The sequence below is a fragment of the Danio aesculapii genome, chromosome 2, assembly GCF_903798145.1.
Source record: "Danio aesculapii chromosome 2, fDanAes4.1, whole genome shotgun sequence".
NCBI classification, from domain to species: domain Eukaryota; kingdom Metazoa; phylum Chordata; class Actinopteri; order Cypriniformes; family Danionidae; genus Danio; species Danio aesculapii.
In genome coordinates, this window is record NC_079436.1 from 31,625,666 (window position 1) to 31,646,879 (window position 21,214).

The window sequence follows — 21,214 nt, forward strand, 5'->3', positions numbered from 1 at the left end:
TATTTTTAGCAGAACGGGAAGAGCTGTCAGAGCAAGAGATTTTGTGCATAATGACAATATTTTTTTCTTTCTTCATCTGAAGTCAATCTATCAATACTAAGAAAACTTCTGTGCAACATTATGGGCTTTTAATATAATATAATATAATATAATATAATATAATATAATATAATATAATATAATATAATATAATATAATATAATATAATATAATATAATTAATATAATATAATATAATATAATGGGCTATTTAATATTTATTTATATAATATAATATAATATATCAACTATTATATATATTATATATTATAATATATATGTATATATAATATATAATGTCAACCTTGCCATAAAAAAATTAAGTTTTCAACCAAAATAGCAAAACCGTTTCTGCGTTTTTTTGTGTAGGCTTGTATTTTAGTGCTTTTAAAAATACTCAAAAATATCTGTCAGTGTTTTCAAACAAATATATTTAATTTACCAAAGTCACACAAGTGGCAATTTCACATCCGTCACATCCATAACAGAGAGATGTCACATCCATAATGAAGCTTTTCCCTCATAAATGCAATAATGTAAAATCAATCATGTTTGTTCTATAGTGATCCAACTCGTATCCTTTTGATTAGCGTCGTTTCTTTTGGGTTGTGCAGTTTAATTCACAGAATTTCTATAAAGTATGTAATATACAGCAAACTTGCAGACTTTTTTTTGCCACATCCATAATGTACGTTTATTTCCCCCATTTAAAATATAAAAATGTTTACAGATTGATGTTTTTCTGCTCCCACAACTAGTTGTTTTGAAAAATATAAAGAGATATTTCAATATAATGTTAACATATACTTCCTCTGTCAATTTATGTTATGAGATTTTACTGCAAATGTCACATCCATAACGCTGGAATTGCTTATATATATATATATATATATATATAAATAAATATATATATAAAGAGCTACAAAATATTATATTTGTGCAATATACATTAGATTAGTCATTACTGAAGCCAAATCTAAAGCTTATCTAACAAAATAACTTACAATAATTGTCCAAAAACTAGTACACCCAAATTTATTTATTGCAGAAAAATATTGAATACAAATTTAAAAAGAGGAAAAATCAAGAGAAGCAAAAAAAATTTGAAAAATTTAGTTGCAATTTTGTAGGCTGTAATTTTTGTTTAGCAATATTTTGCTTGAATTTATTTGTATTATCTTTCAATTTCTAAATATGTTTGGTGACTAAAATATTCTAAGGAGTATACCTATTTAATAAATCTGTTTTGTTTAAATGCACCAAAATACATTGCCTATATTCACTGAGAAAAGGATAAAAATATTCATTTTCAATAATTAAACATTTTGAATAATATAAAAGACAATTTATTTACTGCAGATAAACTCAAGATATTTAATCTAACTCAGTTTTTAGATCCAACCAGCAGAGGGAAGTACTAACCACGTCTGGAAGCAGAAACCTTGACAGGCTTGCTCCTTCATCAGGTCAAGATCAAACTCCACATCAGACTCATTCTGATGATAAGCAATAAAGCACACTCTAATATTGATTTGCTTTATAATTTAACATACATACGTGATATAAGGAGTAAATTAACATACAGTGGCAGCAATTGTTAAAAACAATACAATAGAAGAGTTTCTAATTCTAGAAAATGATGTTTTATTTAATCTTCAGAAGTCATTCATTAGATTTCTTTTGTTCGTTACATTAATATATATTGTGATTATTAAATATTACGTCATCCTTTCGACAGAGCTGTGTGTTGGGCTTGTCTCCGTGTAAATAAGATGTGCTGTGTGCGTTGCTGTACCGACTCAACTCCGTGGATTCTCGGAATCATCGTCAAGCACAGCTCAGTGTGCAGTGTTTTCATCTAAGCTCCGCCCCGCGGAAGAACACAAGTAGTTCCCTGTATAACTCGTCTTTATTAAACAAGCTCGCCTCTTAATGCGTTTTTCTTTATCTCTATATTCATGTCGATTTATGCTCTCACATGTCAATCAGTTATGCGTTTATAAAATAACTAATAAGAGACGCTGGCGTTGTGTTCGTCATTCTACGCCGTGAGCGTTTGGCGGGAACGGCGCATGGATATCAATACCATATCAATACCAGGGAGGGGAATAACAATCCGTTGTATTAAAACCCGCGGGAGCAGCTGTTCGAAATCTTGCAGTAAATGACAAGCAGCCGCACGGGTGCTGCAGAAGTGCGCAGGTTCAGCGGCGCGACCCACTCCCACTTTTGGACTTACTTTCACTTGATAGTTCACACTCACGCTGTCATCTGACCATATTGTCAGTTTTCATTCAGCTTTTACCACGGCTACGGTGAGTGCTCTGTTTATTTACCTACTTGTATCTGGCGGTTCAGATAAGTTTACGCGACTTGTCTGACGCATCATTAGTAAATCCAGGAGACGATTGCTTGAAGTTTTGTTTGGGATGATTAGTCACTATTTGTGTTAACATTTAAAAGGGCGAGACTTTAACCATGCTGTTTTCTTCACAGGCACTCATCATGCCGCTGAATTCAAGTAACGTTATGGCGTGTAAAAATTATGATTACGACTACGATTCCTACCAGCCCTATTTCTATTTTGACGACGAGGATTTCTATAACCATCAGCACGGACAGCCACCGGCGCCCAGTGAGGATATATGGAAGAAATTTGAACTGCTGCCCACCCCTCCGCTCTCCCCGAGCCGGCGACCCTCTCTGTCAGACCCCTTCCCGTCCACAGCCGACAAGCTCGAGATGGTGTCGGAGTTTCTGGGGGACGATGTGGTCAACCACAGCATTATTTGTGACGCGGACTACTCCCAGTCGTTTCTGAAATCGATTATCATCCAGGACTGTATGTGGAGCGGTTTCTCCGCAGCGGCTAAGCTGGAGAAGGTGGTGTCGGAGAGATTAGCGTCGCTCCAGGCGGCGAGGAAGGAGTCCTCCAGGACGGAGTCCGCGGAGGGCTGTCGGTCTGTCGGCTACCTCCAGGACATGAGCACCCCTGCCTCCCAGTGTATTGACCCGTCAGTGGTGTTTCCCTTTCCGCTGACAGACAGCACAAAGCCGTGCAAACCCGCGCCCACGCCGGCTCCCACAACACTTCCACTGGATACTCCGCCAAACAGTGGGAGTAGCAGCAGCAGCAGTGACAGCGAATCCGGTGAGTGTTATTTAACTGTGATTAAAACTATCAACTTGGTGGTTCAGATTGTATTTGTATAGTTTTTAATGTATGATACATAATTGCCATTTTACTCATGAAGTTGGTGGCGGTTAAAGCGTTAATTCATGACTGCAGCGTGAGGGGACGCTCCCGCCCACTGCACTTTCTTCTACGCTAGGTTGTCAAATTGACGCATTTTTTGCTTTTAAACCCTAACAGATGACGAAGATGATGATGATGACGACGAAGAGGAGGAAGAAATCGACGTGGTCACGGTGGAAAAGAGAAAGTCTGTGAAAAGGTCTGACGCGAACGCAACGCATCAAAGCCCGGTCGTCCTCAAGCGGTGTCACGTTAACATTCACCAACACAACTACGCCGCCCATCCGTCCACGCGGAACGAGCAGCCTGCAGTCAAGCGGATTAAATTCGAGAGCCACATCAGGGTGTTTAAACAAATTAGCCATAACCGAAAATGCGCGAGTCCCAGGACGTCGGACTCTGAGGATAACGATAAGCGGAGGACTCATAACGTGCTCGAGCGGCAGCGGCGGAACGAGCTCAAACTGAGCTTCTTCGCGCTGAGGGACGTCATTCCTGACGTGGCGAACAACGAGAAAGCGGCCAAAGTAGTGATCCTGAAGAAGGCGACGGAGTGCATAGCGAGCATGCAGGAGGATGAACAAAGACTGATCTCACTTAAGGAGCAGTTGAGGAGGAAATGTGAACATTTAAAACAGAGACTCGAGCAGTTGAGCAGTTCTTAAGCTGCTTGGACTTAATTTATGAACTTGTTTTATGCATCCTTGTATGGTTATGCCATGAGTCGATACAAGGTCTGGCGAGGGTGTGGCAAAGTAATGAACAATCTTACATTGATTTATACAATTCACACTGCCTCAATTTGAACAGGATAGAGGTTGAATTTATTTGTATTTAATTTTATTTTTAAGTAATAACATGGTCTATGGTTCCATTTTACTGTTGGCCTTAACTTAATGTTTTTTTTTGTAAGTTTTGTACATAATGCACATATGTATTCAAGATTCTGTTGATTTCTTAAATGTGTTTCTCTATAAAATTGTGTTTTGACTAATGCTGTCTTCATTGTGGACTCCTTTCTTTTGCTTTTTCCTGTCATCATGATGACCCCCTTCAAAGTCTTCGATTAGGTTATCCATTAAGACCACCACCCACTGAGGTAATGCTTAATTGATGTGATGGATTACAGCGTACATAAGACTTTGTTTTGCTCTACATTTATCTTGGCAACACCATCATCTGTTTGTCAACTTGGAGTGACTGATGCTTGAGTTACACCATTATAAGCATCAAAGCTTTTGCCTTTAATTCACTTGAGGTGAATCGCACTTATACGTATTGATATTGTTGTCATCAGCTGTGGCTCAAACTCAGCTTTGAGATCCACAGTGAGTGGAGTTTTGGCTAACTGCATAATCTATCTGAAAATAGAGATGATTTAATGCTTCTCTTCATCTTTCCCAAAATACATAATCTTTCATAGTATTTTGGTGTACCTGCTGGACAAAAAGATGTCTCCTTCCCTTCAGTGCAGCAGTTTTGAAGACCAGGCTGCAATGTGAAATCCCAGAGGGAAACCAGCTCAGTCTTGGCCTCGCCTTCAACTCACACGTGTTAAATTTGTGTTGTTTAGTAGAATGCAGTGGATTTCTCCCTTTCACAACCGGTTTAAAACTTCAATGTGATTAAGTCCTGTTATCTGGGTGTCAGATACTCCTATTTAGTGTATGTCAAAATCAAATACATGTAATGTTTACATATAAAGCACACATACGTTTGTCAGGCATTCCTAAATTAGTTTCCTACACATGTGGAGCATAAACATCTAACATAAACAAGTAAACAGGCCTACTGTCATGTCATTTGAGGATCTGCCATTGCACAAGACAGCTTGCATGGAGGTATTCTCATTCTGCATACCAAAATGATTTCTAACAAATATATTATTAGAGCAACACTCATTATGGTAAATAAATGTTTTTATGACCTACCCTGCATCTACTTAGAGCAATAATCCAAGAAATGTGCTAAGGAGCCAAATGAATGGCTTAAGATACTGTGCTTTCTGTCAGTGACAGGTTGTCAGACAAGATGAAAGTTTTAGTGTCAGTCATTATTGTGTTGTTTACGTTTAATATTACCACGATAATGAAACTAAATGGACAATGTGTGATTTATATATAAGCACTACCAGTTAGTTTAAAATTGTTTTTATTTTTTTTTGTAATTAAAGTTGAAGTTGTCGCACGGTGACGTCAAGCCCTGATCTGACTCTATGCAAAGTGCCCACGATGCGCGTGCTGCTGTGAGCACATGGAGGAGAGAGGACGTTCACTTAGCAGCCTGGCTAATGTAGCCCGTGGCTCGCAAAATATTACGAAATTAACAACATTTTTCACCTGGAAAGTGAACTGACTTGCCTGGGGCGTCCAAAAATGGTAAGATTGTATTTCCGTTGTCACGTTTGAGATGTATCCTGTTGTTGTGAAACAAAATCTTAGCTTTAGCAAAACAATGTGCTCATGATTTGTGCCACAGGTGTAAAGATTTAATTCTGCTTCTGCAGTAATAAGTGTGAAATGATTCGTGAAACTATTCAGTTTAAATCATTGTTGATGTTTGTCGTGACCATTTAGTTATATAATTGTACATTAATTTGAGCTTTGAACGTTGCACGTTTATGAGCTGTGATTTATTGTTCTGATTTGTCATAGCTTTGGCTCGTGATTTAACGCTACAAAACATGAAACGTTTTGTTAATACAAATCTCGATGTGATTATTGAGGTGAAGTTGGTTTTATATTCGCACCTTTGTTCAGTGGCAACTTGTGACAAGCTCACTATATTGTTTACCATGGTTCTTTGAATATTCGGTCTGAAATCACATGCAAGTATTCAGACTACAAAACAGCATTAGCACTATATTCGATTGTGAATATAGTTCCAGCACCAATATGAGTCCACCATTTAGACACTAAAGAATGCTTTTCTGAAATTAAATTAAGGAGAAAATCCAAATGTGTGAATATAAACCAACTTTACCTCAATGATGTGAGTCATCATTGTAACAGTTTTGGTGTTTGTCCATCGAAAACATTGCAGACTTCATATGGAGTTTGTTTAAAGCTGTCTTCTAGGACTGGTTATAAATGATACTAACGTTGCGGTGCACTCAGATTTTTATATTTCATAAGAAGAAACATAATTTTGCCTCAGTTATAAGTGGTTATCCTAATTGGAAGCTTTTTTTTGCTTTTGTGTAATACTTGTATTTTACGCACGATAGTTTTTTAATGCAAGTCAAGTAGGTTCATTGAGAATTCTATGATATGAAAAATTTAAAAGACATTTCCAGACATGTGTAACATAAAGTGTTGTCAGGTTTGATGATTTATTCTTAATTTGAAGACCTTGTCATTGTCACTGTAAGCGGTGCCTGTCATACCTCAGTAAAGTGTGTTGACAGAGTTCATAAATAATTTTTCGGAGCCTCTCAGTCTATCATTCGGTTTAGGATTCCCCTGTAAGAGATTTACAATTTGGAGGCTTGTCGTGGTCTACCTATTACTTCTGTAGGGGATTGAATAAGAAGATGGCCCATGAAGATTTCCTGCTTATTATCAAACTATTTTAATAATTATAAACTCTTTTAATGTATAGAAAGTTATTCTTACAACCTTTTACAATTCATTTATTGAACATATTTTGTCCTTTATTTGCTGGTATTCTTCACTGTCTATAAAAAACAAGAATTGTCTTCAAGGCATTGTTAATTTGTGTACAATTTTAGGAGTTTCCCTGTGAAGTCTTGCATACTATTACGAACAGCAGGTGTTGAGGATGGCATATAAAATACTAGGAGACAGCACACACCCCTTGAGCAGATATTTTGAGTGGATGCCCCTTGGGCCCCTTGACGTCAAAGGACAATAAGATGTTCCACAAATCGTTATGAATTTACTTTTGTGCCTGAAGCAATTTGGTTATGTAATAAATGTAGTTAGTCTATGGATTATTATTAGTTATTATTATCTATTATTATTATTGAATTCTTTAGTTTTTTCAGTTTTTTTTGTTTCTGTACTTGATGTTAAGTGTTGGTGTTTATTGTGTTAAGTGTGTCATTTTTGTAATGAAGCACCACCATGTCAGAATGAATTGCCCCAAGGGGATTAATAAAGTCTTAAACTAAACTAAACTATTTCATAACTGTAACGAGGCAAATCAATCATAACTTAATGTTAAAACAGCTGTCATACCATTATCAATAGTGGCTCCTTTTGGTTTTTTGGAAGCTATTGAAATTTAAAAATTAAAACAGGAAATGCATTGGGACCATTGTTTTTGTTTACATTCCTCAAAATGGTTTATAATACTAATAATACAGAGAAATACCTAGTGTTGATTATTCTCACCCTCATGTTATGACCATTAGCTGGATGTCTCATGTCGTCACACAAAGTGCAACTTCAGGATTTGAAAGCTGTCATCTCATTGGTGGATTTCTACAGGACTTTTGGGCGGTGTGTTGCATTCTTTACCTGGAAACAAAGTTCTTGTAATGCCAAACCCAAAACAAAGTCTTTGTGAGATGGCAAACCGATTGATGGAAGAAGAACGGTGTCGTGTTTACTGTTGAGACAATGAGTGCTTCATCAGGATCAGTTAAAGGCTGGCTTTTCAAAAGTTTGTGTGCATGGACTTTGTTGACTGAAAACGACTTTCTTGTATGGTTGATTGATTGTTGCGCACTGGTCTGTCATGCCCACAAAACATGAGGGTGAACAAAACAAACCATGATTGTTGCTTTACATGTCAGTCAGGTGCCCTCATGTTATGGCCTGTCTTGGACTAATGAAAGCTGCGATGGAGTCCAGACCTTCTGAAGAACACGAGTCTTCAATTAAGTGTTGATTGAGATTGATTACATGGGGAAAAAGCAGCTCAAGCACTCCAATGGCCCGTTTCCAACTGAGTGGTACGGTTCGGTTTGGTACGCTTTTATGGCCGTTTCCACTGTCAAAAGGCGCACTGTACCGTACCACTTTTCCGGCACCCTTTCAAAAGGGTACCAAACACGAGAAAGGGTACCAAAAGGCGGAGCTAGCAGAGCTGAACGCTATTGGTTTACAGAGTTTCGTCATTGGCTTGCGCAACAAGCCAGAATGAAAACAAAAAACCCGCTATGTTTGAAATAAACAGCGAGAGATTATAGCGGAATTCTATATACATATAATAACGAGCCATGGTCGATCCGGGCTCAAACAAACCTTGTTGTCGTCTTGATGAACAGCCACAAAACCATGGGGTAGAGCAGAATCTACCCTGTGCCTTGTAGTTTTTTTATGAGGCAGTCTGAAGTGCGAGCGGTTTCGCTTTCTTCCTTGCGTTCGCCGCGCGTCTATATCTGAAATACCAAACTTCTTGAGCTGCTGATAATAACGTGCGCTTGATTACTGACGTGCTTTTGAAACCCCTCTCGCGTCTGTCAGTGTCTGACAGGATCGGAAGCGCGAAAAAGCAAAGGAGAAGCCGGAAAAAATGGAGCACATTATTTTTCAGCAAACATGAATAAAATGCCATGTATAACTATTATCTTCATCTTTTGGACTAATATGAACTCAGAATGATGGAATTACTGTCTAACAGAGGCTACATGTGCTGCTAAAGATTACAGACACAGATGAGAGGTTTACACTGACTGTAGGCTATATTTTGTGTTGTTTTTGAAGCTTAATACGGACAAAATATATGCTGTGTGTAGTTCTTCTGTAGTTGGTAACATATCGGAGACTGTAAGGGTCTGTATGTGTTTATATGTTCATTTATTTTTTTTAAATATAATTACAGACGTTACAGTAGGCTATTTCGCACTGTCATTGATCTGCAGTTATAATCAACTCATGTTCATAGAAAAGTTAGTAATAAACATTTAAACACAAGTATTTATGTGTATAAAGCATCTGTTTTGTGAGAAGAGCTTCTCATATGATATGTGAGCGACCCGTACAGCTTAATTGTAGACAATTCCTCAAGCGAGAATGACGTCGACTGAAACTTTCTGTCATACACCACGTCCACCAAAAGGGTACCCTTGGTGGTGGAAACGCAAGCCTGATAAAGGTGACTCGTACCGACCCAAACCGTACCAGTCAGTGGAAACGAGCCACAAGATATTAGCTTGTGTTCTGCAAAAGATAGAAGTTTGGAATGACATGACACTTTTTTCTTTTTCAGGATGCAATTCCATTGGTCCTGTAGGTCTGCTGACTCTTTCAATGCATCTCATCACCCTTGCAGGTGCATCATACAAATTAATTACTTTTCAAAGCTGTTCCTTCGCTTTAACATGTCCCCCGAGAGTAGACTTGACTCAATCACAGAGCTTGGATTTCAGTCAGTTACGTTGCAGTTGAACGGTCATTGTGATTGAGTGCTCCATGCAAGGGCTTCTTTTTCAATGCAACTTAAATTTCCCGTTTAGGAGGATATCTGTAGCATACTACCTGCTGCCACAGGTCATCTGTGTTGACCTCAGGTCTAGTGCATGACCATATACGCAGGGAAGGTCTAAAATACACCACACCCTCAAGACTGTTGACATATCATTTGTCTCCCATATAAAGTATACTGCTGACTTCATTATTCAGTGGTCATGAAGCATGGATTCAAATGCACCTGGGGAGATGTAGCAGCTGGTGGAGCATGCAGAAATGATTGCTCCAGCAACATGGCTGAATTGGTTTTGATTAGATGAGCACGAATGTTGATCTGAATGCGCGGGATGGCACTTTGTTGAAGTTAATGATCCAGAAACAGAGCTGGCTGGTTCGTCTCCCATATGGGAGCCCAAGTTAGTGTTTACAGTTGGGTTTAGGGCAGTGGTCCCAACCTTTCTATCACTGTGGACCGGTCAAAGCTTGACAATTTTACTGCGGTCGGGGGGTCGTGTACGCAGATTAGGGTTGAGTTGATAGACGATGCCATCACCGATGGTCGATAGACATCACGATGCTGAGCCAGCATTGCGATCCTCCACCCCGCCCCCGTCGCAGCAGCAACCCACTCGCGAAAAATACACACTTGACATTTTAAAACGAAAACAATCCATGTCCACACTGACGTTTCATCTAGCATTCCTAAAAACATCTGTCCACACTATACTGCTGAAAATGCACATCATGTGACCACACACACACTCTGGCATGTGCTGCAGCATATGCGCACATCTGAGCTCCAGGCAGTCAGCGGGTGCTTTGAGCACAAAACCCCATAGAGCAGTACATGTCAGACAGTTTATCAAGGACGTATCGCTGGATCGCGTCTCATTACAGTTGTTAAATGTGATATTTAATTAATCTTGTCTCTATCTAACGACTCTTCGGTCTTTGAATCTATCTGGTAACTTGTCACAGCGTCAGTACACTATTTCAGTAGTTTCACGCTTGTACTTAGTAATTTTAGCAGAAACCTCAGATACGGTTGGTTGTGCACCTTTTTTACCAACCAAGTTTGTCGACGCTATTATAACGACACAGATCACTCTGCCTATGCATGCCAGAGTCCCGCAGAAAAAGTGATTGACCGGTGGTAATTTGTGTGTAACTTATTTTTATTTATTTATGATTTGCTCATGGCTAAAACAAAGACCATGCGGGTCAGGTTGTTTAAATGGTAGATAATTTGTTATGAATTAATTAATTGTTCATAATTAATTCACCATTGCCTACGATGACGATGCCATCCTCCATCGCGATGTTTCACATTAGACATTGTACGATGCCAAATTGGTCGACATCGCCCAACCTTAACGTAGATTGTTATCAATCGATTTACCATCAACCGTTTTCTCAGATGATGACAAGCTGACAAAACATTTCTGCAACTCTGATACAAGTTTTATTTATTGGGAAAATTAAAAAGCACTGCAGTGTTTGTCTGAGATAGTCTACAAAAATGTGTATATTACATACAAAATATGAAGCTGATTGGTCAGTTCTTGACACGTGACTCAAGGTGCGCTCGCAGCATTCTGAAGATGTTTTCACATGCATTCACCTAGGAGGCGCGAACATGTTGCGCCACTGGAGATTGCAAATGACAGCGGCCGTTCACATATTGCATCATTTCCGTACGCAAGTTTGTTATTTTCAAAGGAGCCACGATAACACGTGATATGTGAACGGTTGCTGTCATGTCTGATCTCCAGCAGTTGATTTTCTTCTTGCACCAACATGCTTGATTCACCTGAATGTTGACAAATGGGCTGCAAATCCTATCCTTGGCAGTTTGTGGGTCCTTCACTGGGCATTTTCCACTTCTCAAAGAAACTTTCCAAAGACGTCTGTTTCTTACTCATTTTGCTTCTTGTGGGTTAAATTTTGCCGCTTAAGTGACCTGATTTTTCTAAATTAAAAATTTTTCAGAAATAATTAATGATGTCTTATGCAGCCTGGTATTAATTGATTCACGGACCAGTACCTGTCCGCAGCCCAGAGGTTGGGGACCACTGGTTTAGGGCATCACCTTTCTACCAGATCCCGTTATATAGCCTTGTAAATGGATTTCCTGCTGTTGAATGGACATCGTCATATTGAATTTTTTTTTTAATGAGCTGAAACCCAGACCTTGCCTGGCAATAGTTGGTACTGAATTCAGACTGAATAGCGTCACGATTAGGTAAAGAAAGCTAATAAATAAGATGTAATGTATGAATAATATTGTAGATAAATATATGAGAGCCTAATGACTTCTATTAAATGACGCATCATATAATTATTAAGGAAAGATGTTTGTTGACTCATGGATTGAATATGCCCAAAGGATTAAAATATATAAAAATGAAAGGTTTTATTTTATAAGGTAAAAGATAAAGATTTGCTGTTCATTTACTCACATTCAGGCCATCCAGGATGTAGGTGACTTTATTTACTTCAGTTGAACAATATAACTGACGTTTTATCAGAAAGCAGACGTCTATTGTGACATCATAATGGAAACCTCTGTTGTGAAGGTCAGGCTGCGGTTAAGTTGATCACTCAGCCATAGGCTGAACTCATGTTCTCTTCATTTACATAACCAGAGACTGCGCATTTGTCTCAAAAACAAATCCCAGAGAAATCTTTATTTAAACTCTGTGCCCCTGCGGAGTGAATGAGTTGTAATTGTCTGTTGCGGACGGCCCAGTTTTTGGCTCTTAGCACTGAGTATTTAAAAGATGAGTGTGAGGCTGACATGGTGCTAATGTCACTGAGTCTCATCCTGTCCTCACACTGGGGTTCATTCGGGGCACTGGCAGCTTCCCAGATACTGAGAGAAGCAGCTCTGCTCTCTCTCTCTCTTTCTGTCTCTATTACTGCAGCATCCAGTGGCTCTTTAGGGAATGATATGAAACATAATCTTCAGTAGCAGCTTCCATAAGAGGTTGCGATATTTGTCCAAGTACTCAGCTGTTATGTTACGTGGTTTGTAAAAGATGTCAGAGACCCGAGCTGTGCTATCCTATTGCTCTTGCTCAACTGTCACCTAGTTCTGTGGTTCTCAGGTGAAAGTCATGATCTAAAAACGATCTGTCTGAGGGCAGAGAAACACAAACTATTGAAAGTCTATTCATCCAAGCCGCCTCTGATGTTTCAAAACTATTATGAATATGAGGTTTGAAGCAATGCCATAGAAGAACTGTTATTTCACTAAAGTACTTTTCAGTTATTTTTGTTTTCACCTGAAAGATATAAATGTTTTGGAGCAGTAAACATGTCAGGCCAAATAATTTAATTGAATCATTGCCTTCTGCTCTCTTCATTTGTTTCAAAAACACAGATTTCTTCACAATTTAAAATGGCATCTTTGGACTTCTTTTCTGCTGGAGATACTGTTGTCCTAAAAAACAAACAAAATGTAAATAAAAAAATCTTACACATACTTTAGTAGAAAATATTTGCAGTTTTAAAACCTTGACTTTTCCAAACCGAGGTATACCTTGAAAACGGTTATCGTCCCATGCCTAATGTGGAATAATGTTTTTAAACCAGGCTCATTGAAAATATATGCCTCAGCCTACATTTTTGCAAAGCATAAAATGCATTTTGTTGCACTTTTCATTTGAAAAGTCCACTAGGGCACTATGCTGATGTTTGGAAATCTGAAATGTGTTACTTGGGGTTACATTTTTGTATTTCTGTCTTGTACACATCCATGAGAAGGTGAGGCTTGTTGTTCAGATTAATAAGCAAACCACTGACCTAAATCCAACCAATAGTGTTTTTAAAAGCAAACGTAAGAGAAAAGTGCACTTTGATCACATAGCTTTGCCTTGATTTCACATTGCTTTTATCGCTGTTCTGGAACTGTGACTCGAACCTGAATGCTCTGCATCACAACTACAATGCAGAAAAGTTGTCCATAAGCAGATACTAAGTAAATGTCTTTGATTACAAACTATGGACTAGGGTTGGGGCGATGGCCGAAAGACGCAGCAGCAGCCCACTTGCAAAAAGTACATACTCAGGCCTCGTTTACACTAATACGTCTTAGTTTTAAAATGATATTTTAGAATGAAAACGATCCACACTGGCGTTTCATCTAGCATTTCTGGGAAGCCCTCCTTCCACACTATACCGCTGAAAACGTACATCACATGACCACACACACACACAAACTGTCATATGCTGCAGTGTATGCGCGCGTCTGAGCTCCAGTGGTCTTGAGCACAAAACTTCAGAAAGCAGTACACGTCAGACAGTTTATCAAGGATGTACTGCTGGATCGCGTCTCACTACAGTTGTTAAACGTGATGTTTAATTAATCTTGTCTCTGTCTAATGACTCTTCGGTCTTTTGAATTTATCAGGTAACGTGTCACACTGTCAGTTCACTGCTTCAATCTTTCGCTCTCCTGCTTGTACTAGGTAATTTTAGCGGTTGGTTGATTTGGTTGATTGGCAATTGAACACATCAAAACACATCAAAAGGGTTTGAATCAAACGTTTGTTTTGAAATAGCTCGATGTGTCGTTGGGGATTGTTCTATATTCCATGTTTGATGAAAAAACAAAACTAGGAGTGCCAATATACAAACTTGAATATCACTATTATTTCAGTCATCTGGAATAAACAAAGTACTGTTCTTAACATGCGTTTTGGAATGGCCAGCTAAAAAGATTAAATATTAGAGCATGTTTCAGTCTGTCTGTGGTACCGTCTTTACATCTTTGCTCACTTTTAGCTATTTATCTTTTATACTCAGTCACTGTTTTCAAAATGATCTCTCCTATTGAATTGAGCAAATTGATCCTAACGTCTTTTAGCTTCATGAAAATACCAGTAATAAAGTAGAATATTTGTTTCAGACAGGTTTTTCTAAATCTCTTTCTCACTCGCGTCATTCAGACAAACAGACCTGATCTCATGACCTGTCATTGGCTTTCTTAATGTTGTCTCTTTCCAATAAACTGAGATAAAAGGAACTATTACACATTTGACCTTAAGTTCTTGTTATAAATGTCTTGCACTCACATCTACACATTGCCCTGTCATAAAAGTGATTTCTGTATCACATTTTAGCTCGTTGTGAAAATGTAGGTGATCAAACTAGTTAATGCTGAAGCGTTCCTTGAAGGCAGGATGTGATCAGATGGCATATATTTGATCTCTCAGGCTTTTACGGGCATTTTATAGATCAGATAGCCATTCCTAGAGTCCAGGTTTGTTCGTCATGGCTGACTGAAGCTGTGGCAAAGTGAGCGGTCTTCCCTTTCATGTTATGGGATGAGTAGTTGAGGACTCAATGACTTGGGCTCTTCCGCACAAGCCCTGTATGTCCCCGGGGAGGTTAGAATTGCTCCGGCCGGCCTCTGTGTAAAGGAGAGGAGATAGCCGGCCATCTGGAGAATACGATACGATCACCATTGGTTCCTGCTATTTAAAGTGCTCCATCACCCCCCCTCCAGCATATCTCCCTTGGCTTTGACACATGCTTAATGGGATGTTAGTCATATATTTTATATGGCCTTATTTCCTTTTGTTAGTTTATACGTAGCTATTAAAATCATGCTCTAATGTGGACCGAGAGAGTTCAGTAATGTGTCCTCTGTGGGTTGTGTGTTATGTCAGTGCTCATGTTCTAGTGTTGTGGCTTTTGTGTGTTTGTAAGGAGTATCATGTTCTACTGACACACACACACACACACACACACACACACACACACACACACACGCAAAGATGTATAGACATATCACAGCCAAACACTATGAATTATTCAGTTGAGCTCGTAGTGTGCGCTGATTGGATGAGGTAAACGGAAGCCACACAACAGTTGTGAAACTTAATATTGAAAAAAACTTTTTGGTTTATAATCTAATCTCACTCTGTTTTTCAATTACATCTGAAGAAATTTGAGGAACCAACAAATGATACGAAAAGAAATGTTGTTGTTTGTTTTTGGTCTGTCAATATTGGGTGGATAGTGTGCCCAAAAAATGTAAACTACCTTATCATTTATCCTCACTTGTGTGGTTTTACGATTTTATATATTGATTTTCTACTTCTGAACACACAAAAAAAGATATTTTAAAGAATGCTGGTTGCTGGTACTCATATGCTTCCATAGGAGGATAGCAACAACCAGCTTTTTTGTGTATTCAACTTCTAGACTGTAAAAGATATGGACATAGTATCCGTGTCGTCACACATAGGTTTCTGAAGAGCGCAAATGAAGCTACAAGTAGGCTTGTCCAACCTTCGCCATTTTGTTCACGTGTCATCGTGCTGATCCAGGGTGACCAAAAAAGGAGGCGGAGCAACAGTACAGGTGCCTGCTAGCATTTTGCTTAGATGATTTTGCTTTGGGTGAAACGCTTAATACTTCATTACCAGCAACTCGTTTGTGTTCTGACCACATGCGCTTGATTGTATACCGTATCAATAAAGTGTTTAGTCTTTTAAAAACACTGTTGTAATACATTGAGCCATTATACATTATTCCTATGACATTTTTCTACAGGAGGAAAACACAAGTTACTTCCAAATACTTCAAATATAGTCCACTGGAGGCCACATAAATGGTTTGTGAACACTATTAAGTGCACACAGTAGGGCTGCACGATTCTGGCTAAAATGTGAATCACGATTTTTTTTGCCTAAAATCAAGATCACGATTCTTTCTCATGATTCTTTAGATGTAAAATAAAGATTAATATGAGTAGGCTATTATTATTGTTGATTCTCAAACATTTAGTCACCTTGGAACTATAAGGTTCTATCTGTATTCTGAATGATTTTGAGGTATTGAGCTTCGAAGTTTTTGCAATCCATATAGCAAACGGTATGTGTGTAACATTTTTTTTTTTAAGTCTTAAATTTTAAACAATAAATTGTCATATAATAAGAATATGTCAATAACTCAGTTTTTAAAAAAATGTCAGACAGAAGCTTATAATTTTAAAGTGACAATAAAACAATAATAATATTAGGCCTATGTGTAGGTCTACTGTTGCTTAAAATGCAAAATTTTGTACAGTCATTATGGTGGACTTGAACAGACTTTCAATATGTCCTGTTTGTTAATTCACAGCTAAATGATGACATACAACTATTCATAATTATAAAGTTGAATTATTATGTTTGAGACATATGCTTGTCACTTGTCATTGACAGCATTATTAGACCATTTGTTTTCACTGGTAAAATCAGACATTTGTCATTATCAGATTTTTTTTGCGTGTCTAACATGTCTAATGCTTGTCGTAATCATAACTGTAAAATGCGACGTGATCATTTAAATGATGCACGGCCAGTTTCATTTTCACTTCCTAGTGCAGCTCATGGCTGCCGTCACTGTGATAAAACACACACACATGCAAATAAATTTTTCAGCACTGCTCTCAAACGATCGCTCTGTGCAGCAAACTGAACGTTATTTACAACTTTATTACTTGTTATTAACAGCCAATGCAGGTTCTGTTCACTAAAGTAGCCATCATTGGCGTGCTATGTGCACTCATTAGCTCGCGGTCGGCTCACGTGTCATTTCGCGGCCGCGAATACATCATTACGTGAAGATAGAAATGACATTTCTGGGTGAATTATACCTTTTAAATAAAGTATGTGACACTCTTAACGCCATTTGAAGGTGTTCATGTTCCTGTGAAGACTTGTGCATCTGGCTTTTAAGCTTCTCTCCCGACCTTGAAAATATAATTGGCTGAATCGTAGAAAAGCTGAATTAAGATCGTGTGTAGGGCAGAATCGAGATCAAGATCTTTTTTTCGAATAATCATGCAGCCCTAGCACACAGCATGCCATATCATCTGATAATTGTAGGAAATAATTCCAAAAGGCAACTGACTGTGTAAAGCCATATAAAACAAAACAAAAAAACGATGAATATGCCGAGTTCAGTGGCTAATCAACCAGTATCAGCTGAGACGACGTGACTGCAACCAGCGAGACCTAGCTGTCACTCAAGTGACCGCGCCCTTAATGATGCAGACTTAATATAACTTAATATAAATGAAACGGGTGAGTTCCCCCCCCCCCAGTTTTCATGAAGGGTTAAATTGGCTATATGCATCAAAATCATCTTTTGTACCAGGCTGTAAACACATTTTTTTCTGCTGTAAAGTTGGCCATTTTAGCATTGGGGTCATTAAAAAAGTGCTCTATTTTGGAGCCAGGCCTAGCAGAATTTCCATGAATTGGAGTTTCAGTTACTTCTGTATCAGCTTCAGGAGGGAGAGCGTGATGTTGCTGCTTGGTTCAACTGAAGAAAGTAACCGAAATGAGTTTTGAACAAATGAAGAGTAAGGAAATGATGGGATATTTTTTTAGGTGATCTAACTCTTTAAGTTCTTTTAATTTCAGATTAATGGCCGATATTCAAGCTCTGGTATTTTAATAAATCAAAATTCAAAGTCTGAAATCAGTCAATTCAAATTTTCTGTTTTCTTTTTGGTAAACTTAGTTGATCTAACTTTACTTCAAGATTTAACTTTGTTCAGCTTATATTTTTATTGCGTTAAATGAACAAAAAAAACATACTTAAGAATAGGTTTTGTAGACTAATAACTGATATAACTTATGTCTACCATTAAGCTTGAAGTAGATGTTGACGAACATCTTGAGAAGTGTGCTAAACAAGAATGAGTGTCTCTTGGCTTGATTTACCTAGATGTCCTGCGGTGAACGGCGGGAGAGTTTGCAAAGTGTTAGTTTAACTGGCAGAGAGCTTTCCAGAACAGATGGGACAGTAGTTGGAGATGACATGTTCTACTACGGCAGTGCTAATGCCCTCATGAGTCTTATGATGTAATGGTGCTGAGCAGATGCCTCTACAGATCTTGGTGTAAGAAAAGAGCAGTGAAGTGCTTTCTCAGCGACCAAAGGTCAAGAGCTTACAGTGACATGAGTGGATGCTTGACTCACTAATACATTTACCCAAGAGTTTATCTGCAGAGTCTAAGTGTGTTGTAAGTATATAGAGGGAGTCTTTTTGAAATGTAATCCTAAATACAGGTTCTTGCATCGGTTGCTTGGTGATTAGTCATCCCCCCCCCACCCCCCGTGGCACAAAAGTGACACAATGAGGATGTTAAAACAATAAACTACAGGGCAATACAAAACAGCAGTAAAGGCTAACAGCTGGCCAAACATTTTCCTCTATTTCCTCTTAACCTGCGCAGGAGGAAATGTCCCATAGTTCCTGATATATTTGCATTGAACTTAAGGCTTTCAAGGTTGCGTAATTGCAAAGGTAAATGAAATTTGCATTATTTTTGAATAATGCACTAGTACGATAAAGAGTAAGCTGCCTTAGAAGTCATGTTTGAAAAAAATCTATATTTGATATCATCTGGCTATTGAATTACAGTTTGCATATGCTGTGTTTCTTCAAAGTAATGTTCAAATAGCTCTGGGCGATTAATTGAAATGAAATCACAAACATGATTGAGCAAAGTTACAATTGTCTACTGCAGGTTTTACTAGAGTCAATTTTAGGTCTTACATTTTGATCTGGCTTCGTCTAGAACACAAAATGAACCAAACCAAATCATTTTTTTTTTCGATAATCTCTCATATTTCTCAATACAAAAGATATTATCTGTTGCAACCTTTCATGACTTTAAATATATTGCTACATTCCTATATTTTGCTACACCCTTATGTGTTGGATGGCTGAAGAAGGAACTCAAGTCTTAAAGTCATAAAAAAGAAAGAATTCACTGTCAACTAATACCAATAAATCAGCCAATACCATTAGAGCCATATATGTACACTACCTGACAAAAGTCTTGTCGTCAGAAGTAGCAGAACAAAGATTTTTCCAATGAATCATCTGTTGAACTGCATCCCAATCATCACAAATACTGCAGAAGACCTATTGGAACCAGCATGGACCCATGATTCTCACAGAAATCAGTCAGGTTTGGTGAAGGAAAAGCCATGGTTTGGGGTTACATTCAGTATATCAGTGTTTCCCAACCCTGTTCCTGAAGGCACACCAACCGTACACATTTTCAGCCTCTCCCTAATCAAATACACCTGAATCAAATCAGCAGAACATTAGAAAAGACCCCAAAACCTGACACGAATGGGTCCGATAAGGGAGACATACAAAATATGTACTGTTGGTGTGACTCCAGGAACAGGGTTGGGAAACACTGCAGTATATGGTCATGCAAGAGATCTGCAGAGTTGATAGCAACATCAAAAGCCTGAGGTATCAAGACATTTGTGCTTCCCATTACTTTACAAACCACAGGAGAGGGCAAATTCTTTACCAGGATGGTGCTGCTTGTCATAATTCAGCCTCCAGATCAAAGATCCTGCAAGCAGAGAAGGTCAGGGTGCTCCAGGATTGGCCCGCCCAGTCACCAGAAATGAACATTATTGAGCATGTCTGGGGTAAGATGGAGGAGCCATTGAAGATAAATCCAAAGAATCTTGAGTCCTGCAAGAACGCTTTCTTTGCCATTCCAGATGACTTTATTAATGTTATTTGAGTCATAGCAGAGTTAATTGACAAGACTTTTGTCTAAGCAATGTCAGACCTTACTGTCCCAATTAAATTATTCAAAATCAAGGCATGATTGTATTTTCTTCTGGTGAATTAAGTGTAATCTTGCCTTTCATATAAGCCACTCCTGATACCAAATGATCAACTAGAAACTTGGATGGACGACAAGACTTTTGTCAGGTAGTGTAAACATAATTATGAATTTAATAGTTCTGTAAGTAGGTATTCTGTGTTTGCTGTGAAATCAGATTATCTTGGGTTACTAATTCTAATAGGTGGAGTTGGGTCCTTCTGAGCAAGCACCTGAAAGCATGGTGTATTTATGGTGTATTTTTTTTTAATTTTGTGGCTTGAACAGGAGGTAGGAGCACTGTTCATTGCTATGCCTTGAGGACTGATTCAACTTGACTGATGCAAGTCTTTTCTGTTGTTCAATTAGTCTGCATATGAGTCAATCTAAAAGGATGAGTTAAAGTGCTTCAAAAATGATTAAGAAAGCATTTTGCATGTGTTATGATTTTAATACAGCAGGCGTCATTCTCAAACAGCTGAGATGACTTTGGCTTTTCCAGTGAAGAGGGAACTTATTTGGAGTCATCTATTGCAGGTGCGGAATCTGTTTCATGTTGAGCTCACATCTTTGTGCATGATGAATCTGTCCTTCATTCCATGTACATTTTCACAGGCTGACTGCCTCAGCTGTCCTATGCAGATGTTTCTTGGAATGCAGACTTGAGGATTTCTTCCTTGAGCGTTCTTGGAATCAAACTTTTTTTTTTTATGCTTTTGGGAGTCTTGTTTCAGCCACGTGTCATAGACCTCCATGTCCTTGTGAAATATTTGGCTTTGAATTCATCCAATTATCCTTAGAACTGATATTGCTGCTGTCTTGGCCATCACCAAGCTTTCTGCATTTATGTTAAAGTTGAGGGAGATGTTTGTGCATTAAAATACACCAAGAGTCCATGGAG

General features: G+C 38.4%; 1 protein-coding gene and 1 long non-coding RNA gene across 5 annotated transcripts in view; both read left to right on the top strand.

The window, feature by feature from the left end:
• Nucleotides 1-2,173: 2,173 nt before the first annotated feature.
• On the top strand, nt 2,174-4,288 carry mycb (MYC proto-oncogene, bHLH transcription factor b). Its single transcript, XM_056477343.1, has 3 exons — nt 2,174-2,353; nt 2,535-3,189; nt 3,412-4,288. Exons 2-3 carry the CDS (start codon nt 2,544-2,546, stop codon nt 3,957-3,959), a joined length of 1,194 nt encoding a protein of 397 aa, XP_056333318.1. The 5' UTR covers nt 2,174-2,353; nt 2,535-2,543; the 3' UTR covers nt 3,960-4,288.
• Nucleotides 4,289-5,545: 1,257 nt separating this feature from the next.
• The window catches only part of LOC130244812 (uncharacterized), a 68,935-nt gene continuing 53,266 nt past the window's right edge, over nt 5,546-21,214 (top strand). For 2 of the 4 annotated variants that reach the window (XR_008839256.1, XR_008839255.1), the window contains exon 1: nt 5,546-5,672. This is a non-coding gene — a long non-coding RNA (uncharacterized LOC130244812). Of the gene's footprint in view, nt 5,673-9,490; nt 9,535-21,214 lie in introns of those variants that run through there. The other 2 variants (XR_008839259.1, XR_008839258.1) reach the window with 2 other exon arrangements.

Excerpts from the sequence above, each read along its gene's own strand:
- mycb (XM_056477343.1), top strand. The coding sequence starts at position 2,544 with ATGCCGCTGAATTCAAGTAACGTTATGGCGTGTAAAAATTATGATTAC. Across the intron at positions 3,190-3,411 it reads CAGCAGTGACAGCGAATCCG|ATGACGAAGATGATGATGAT; the intron begins GTGAGTGTTATT and ends AAACCCTAACAG.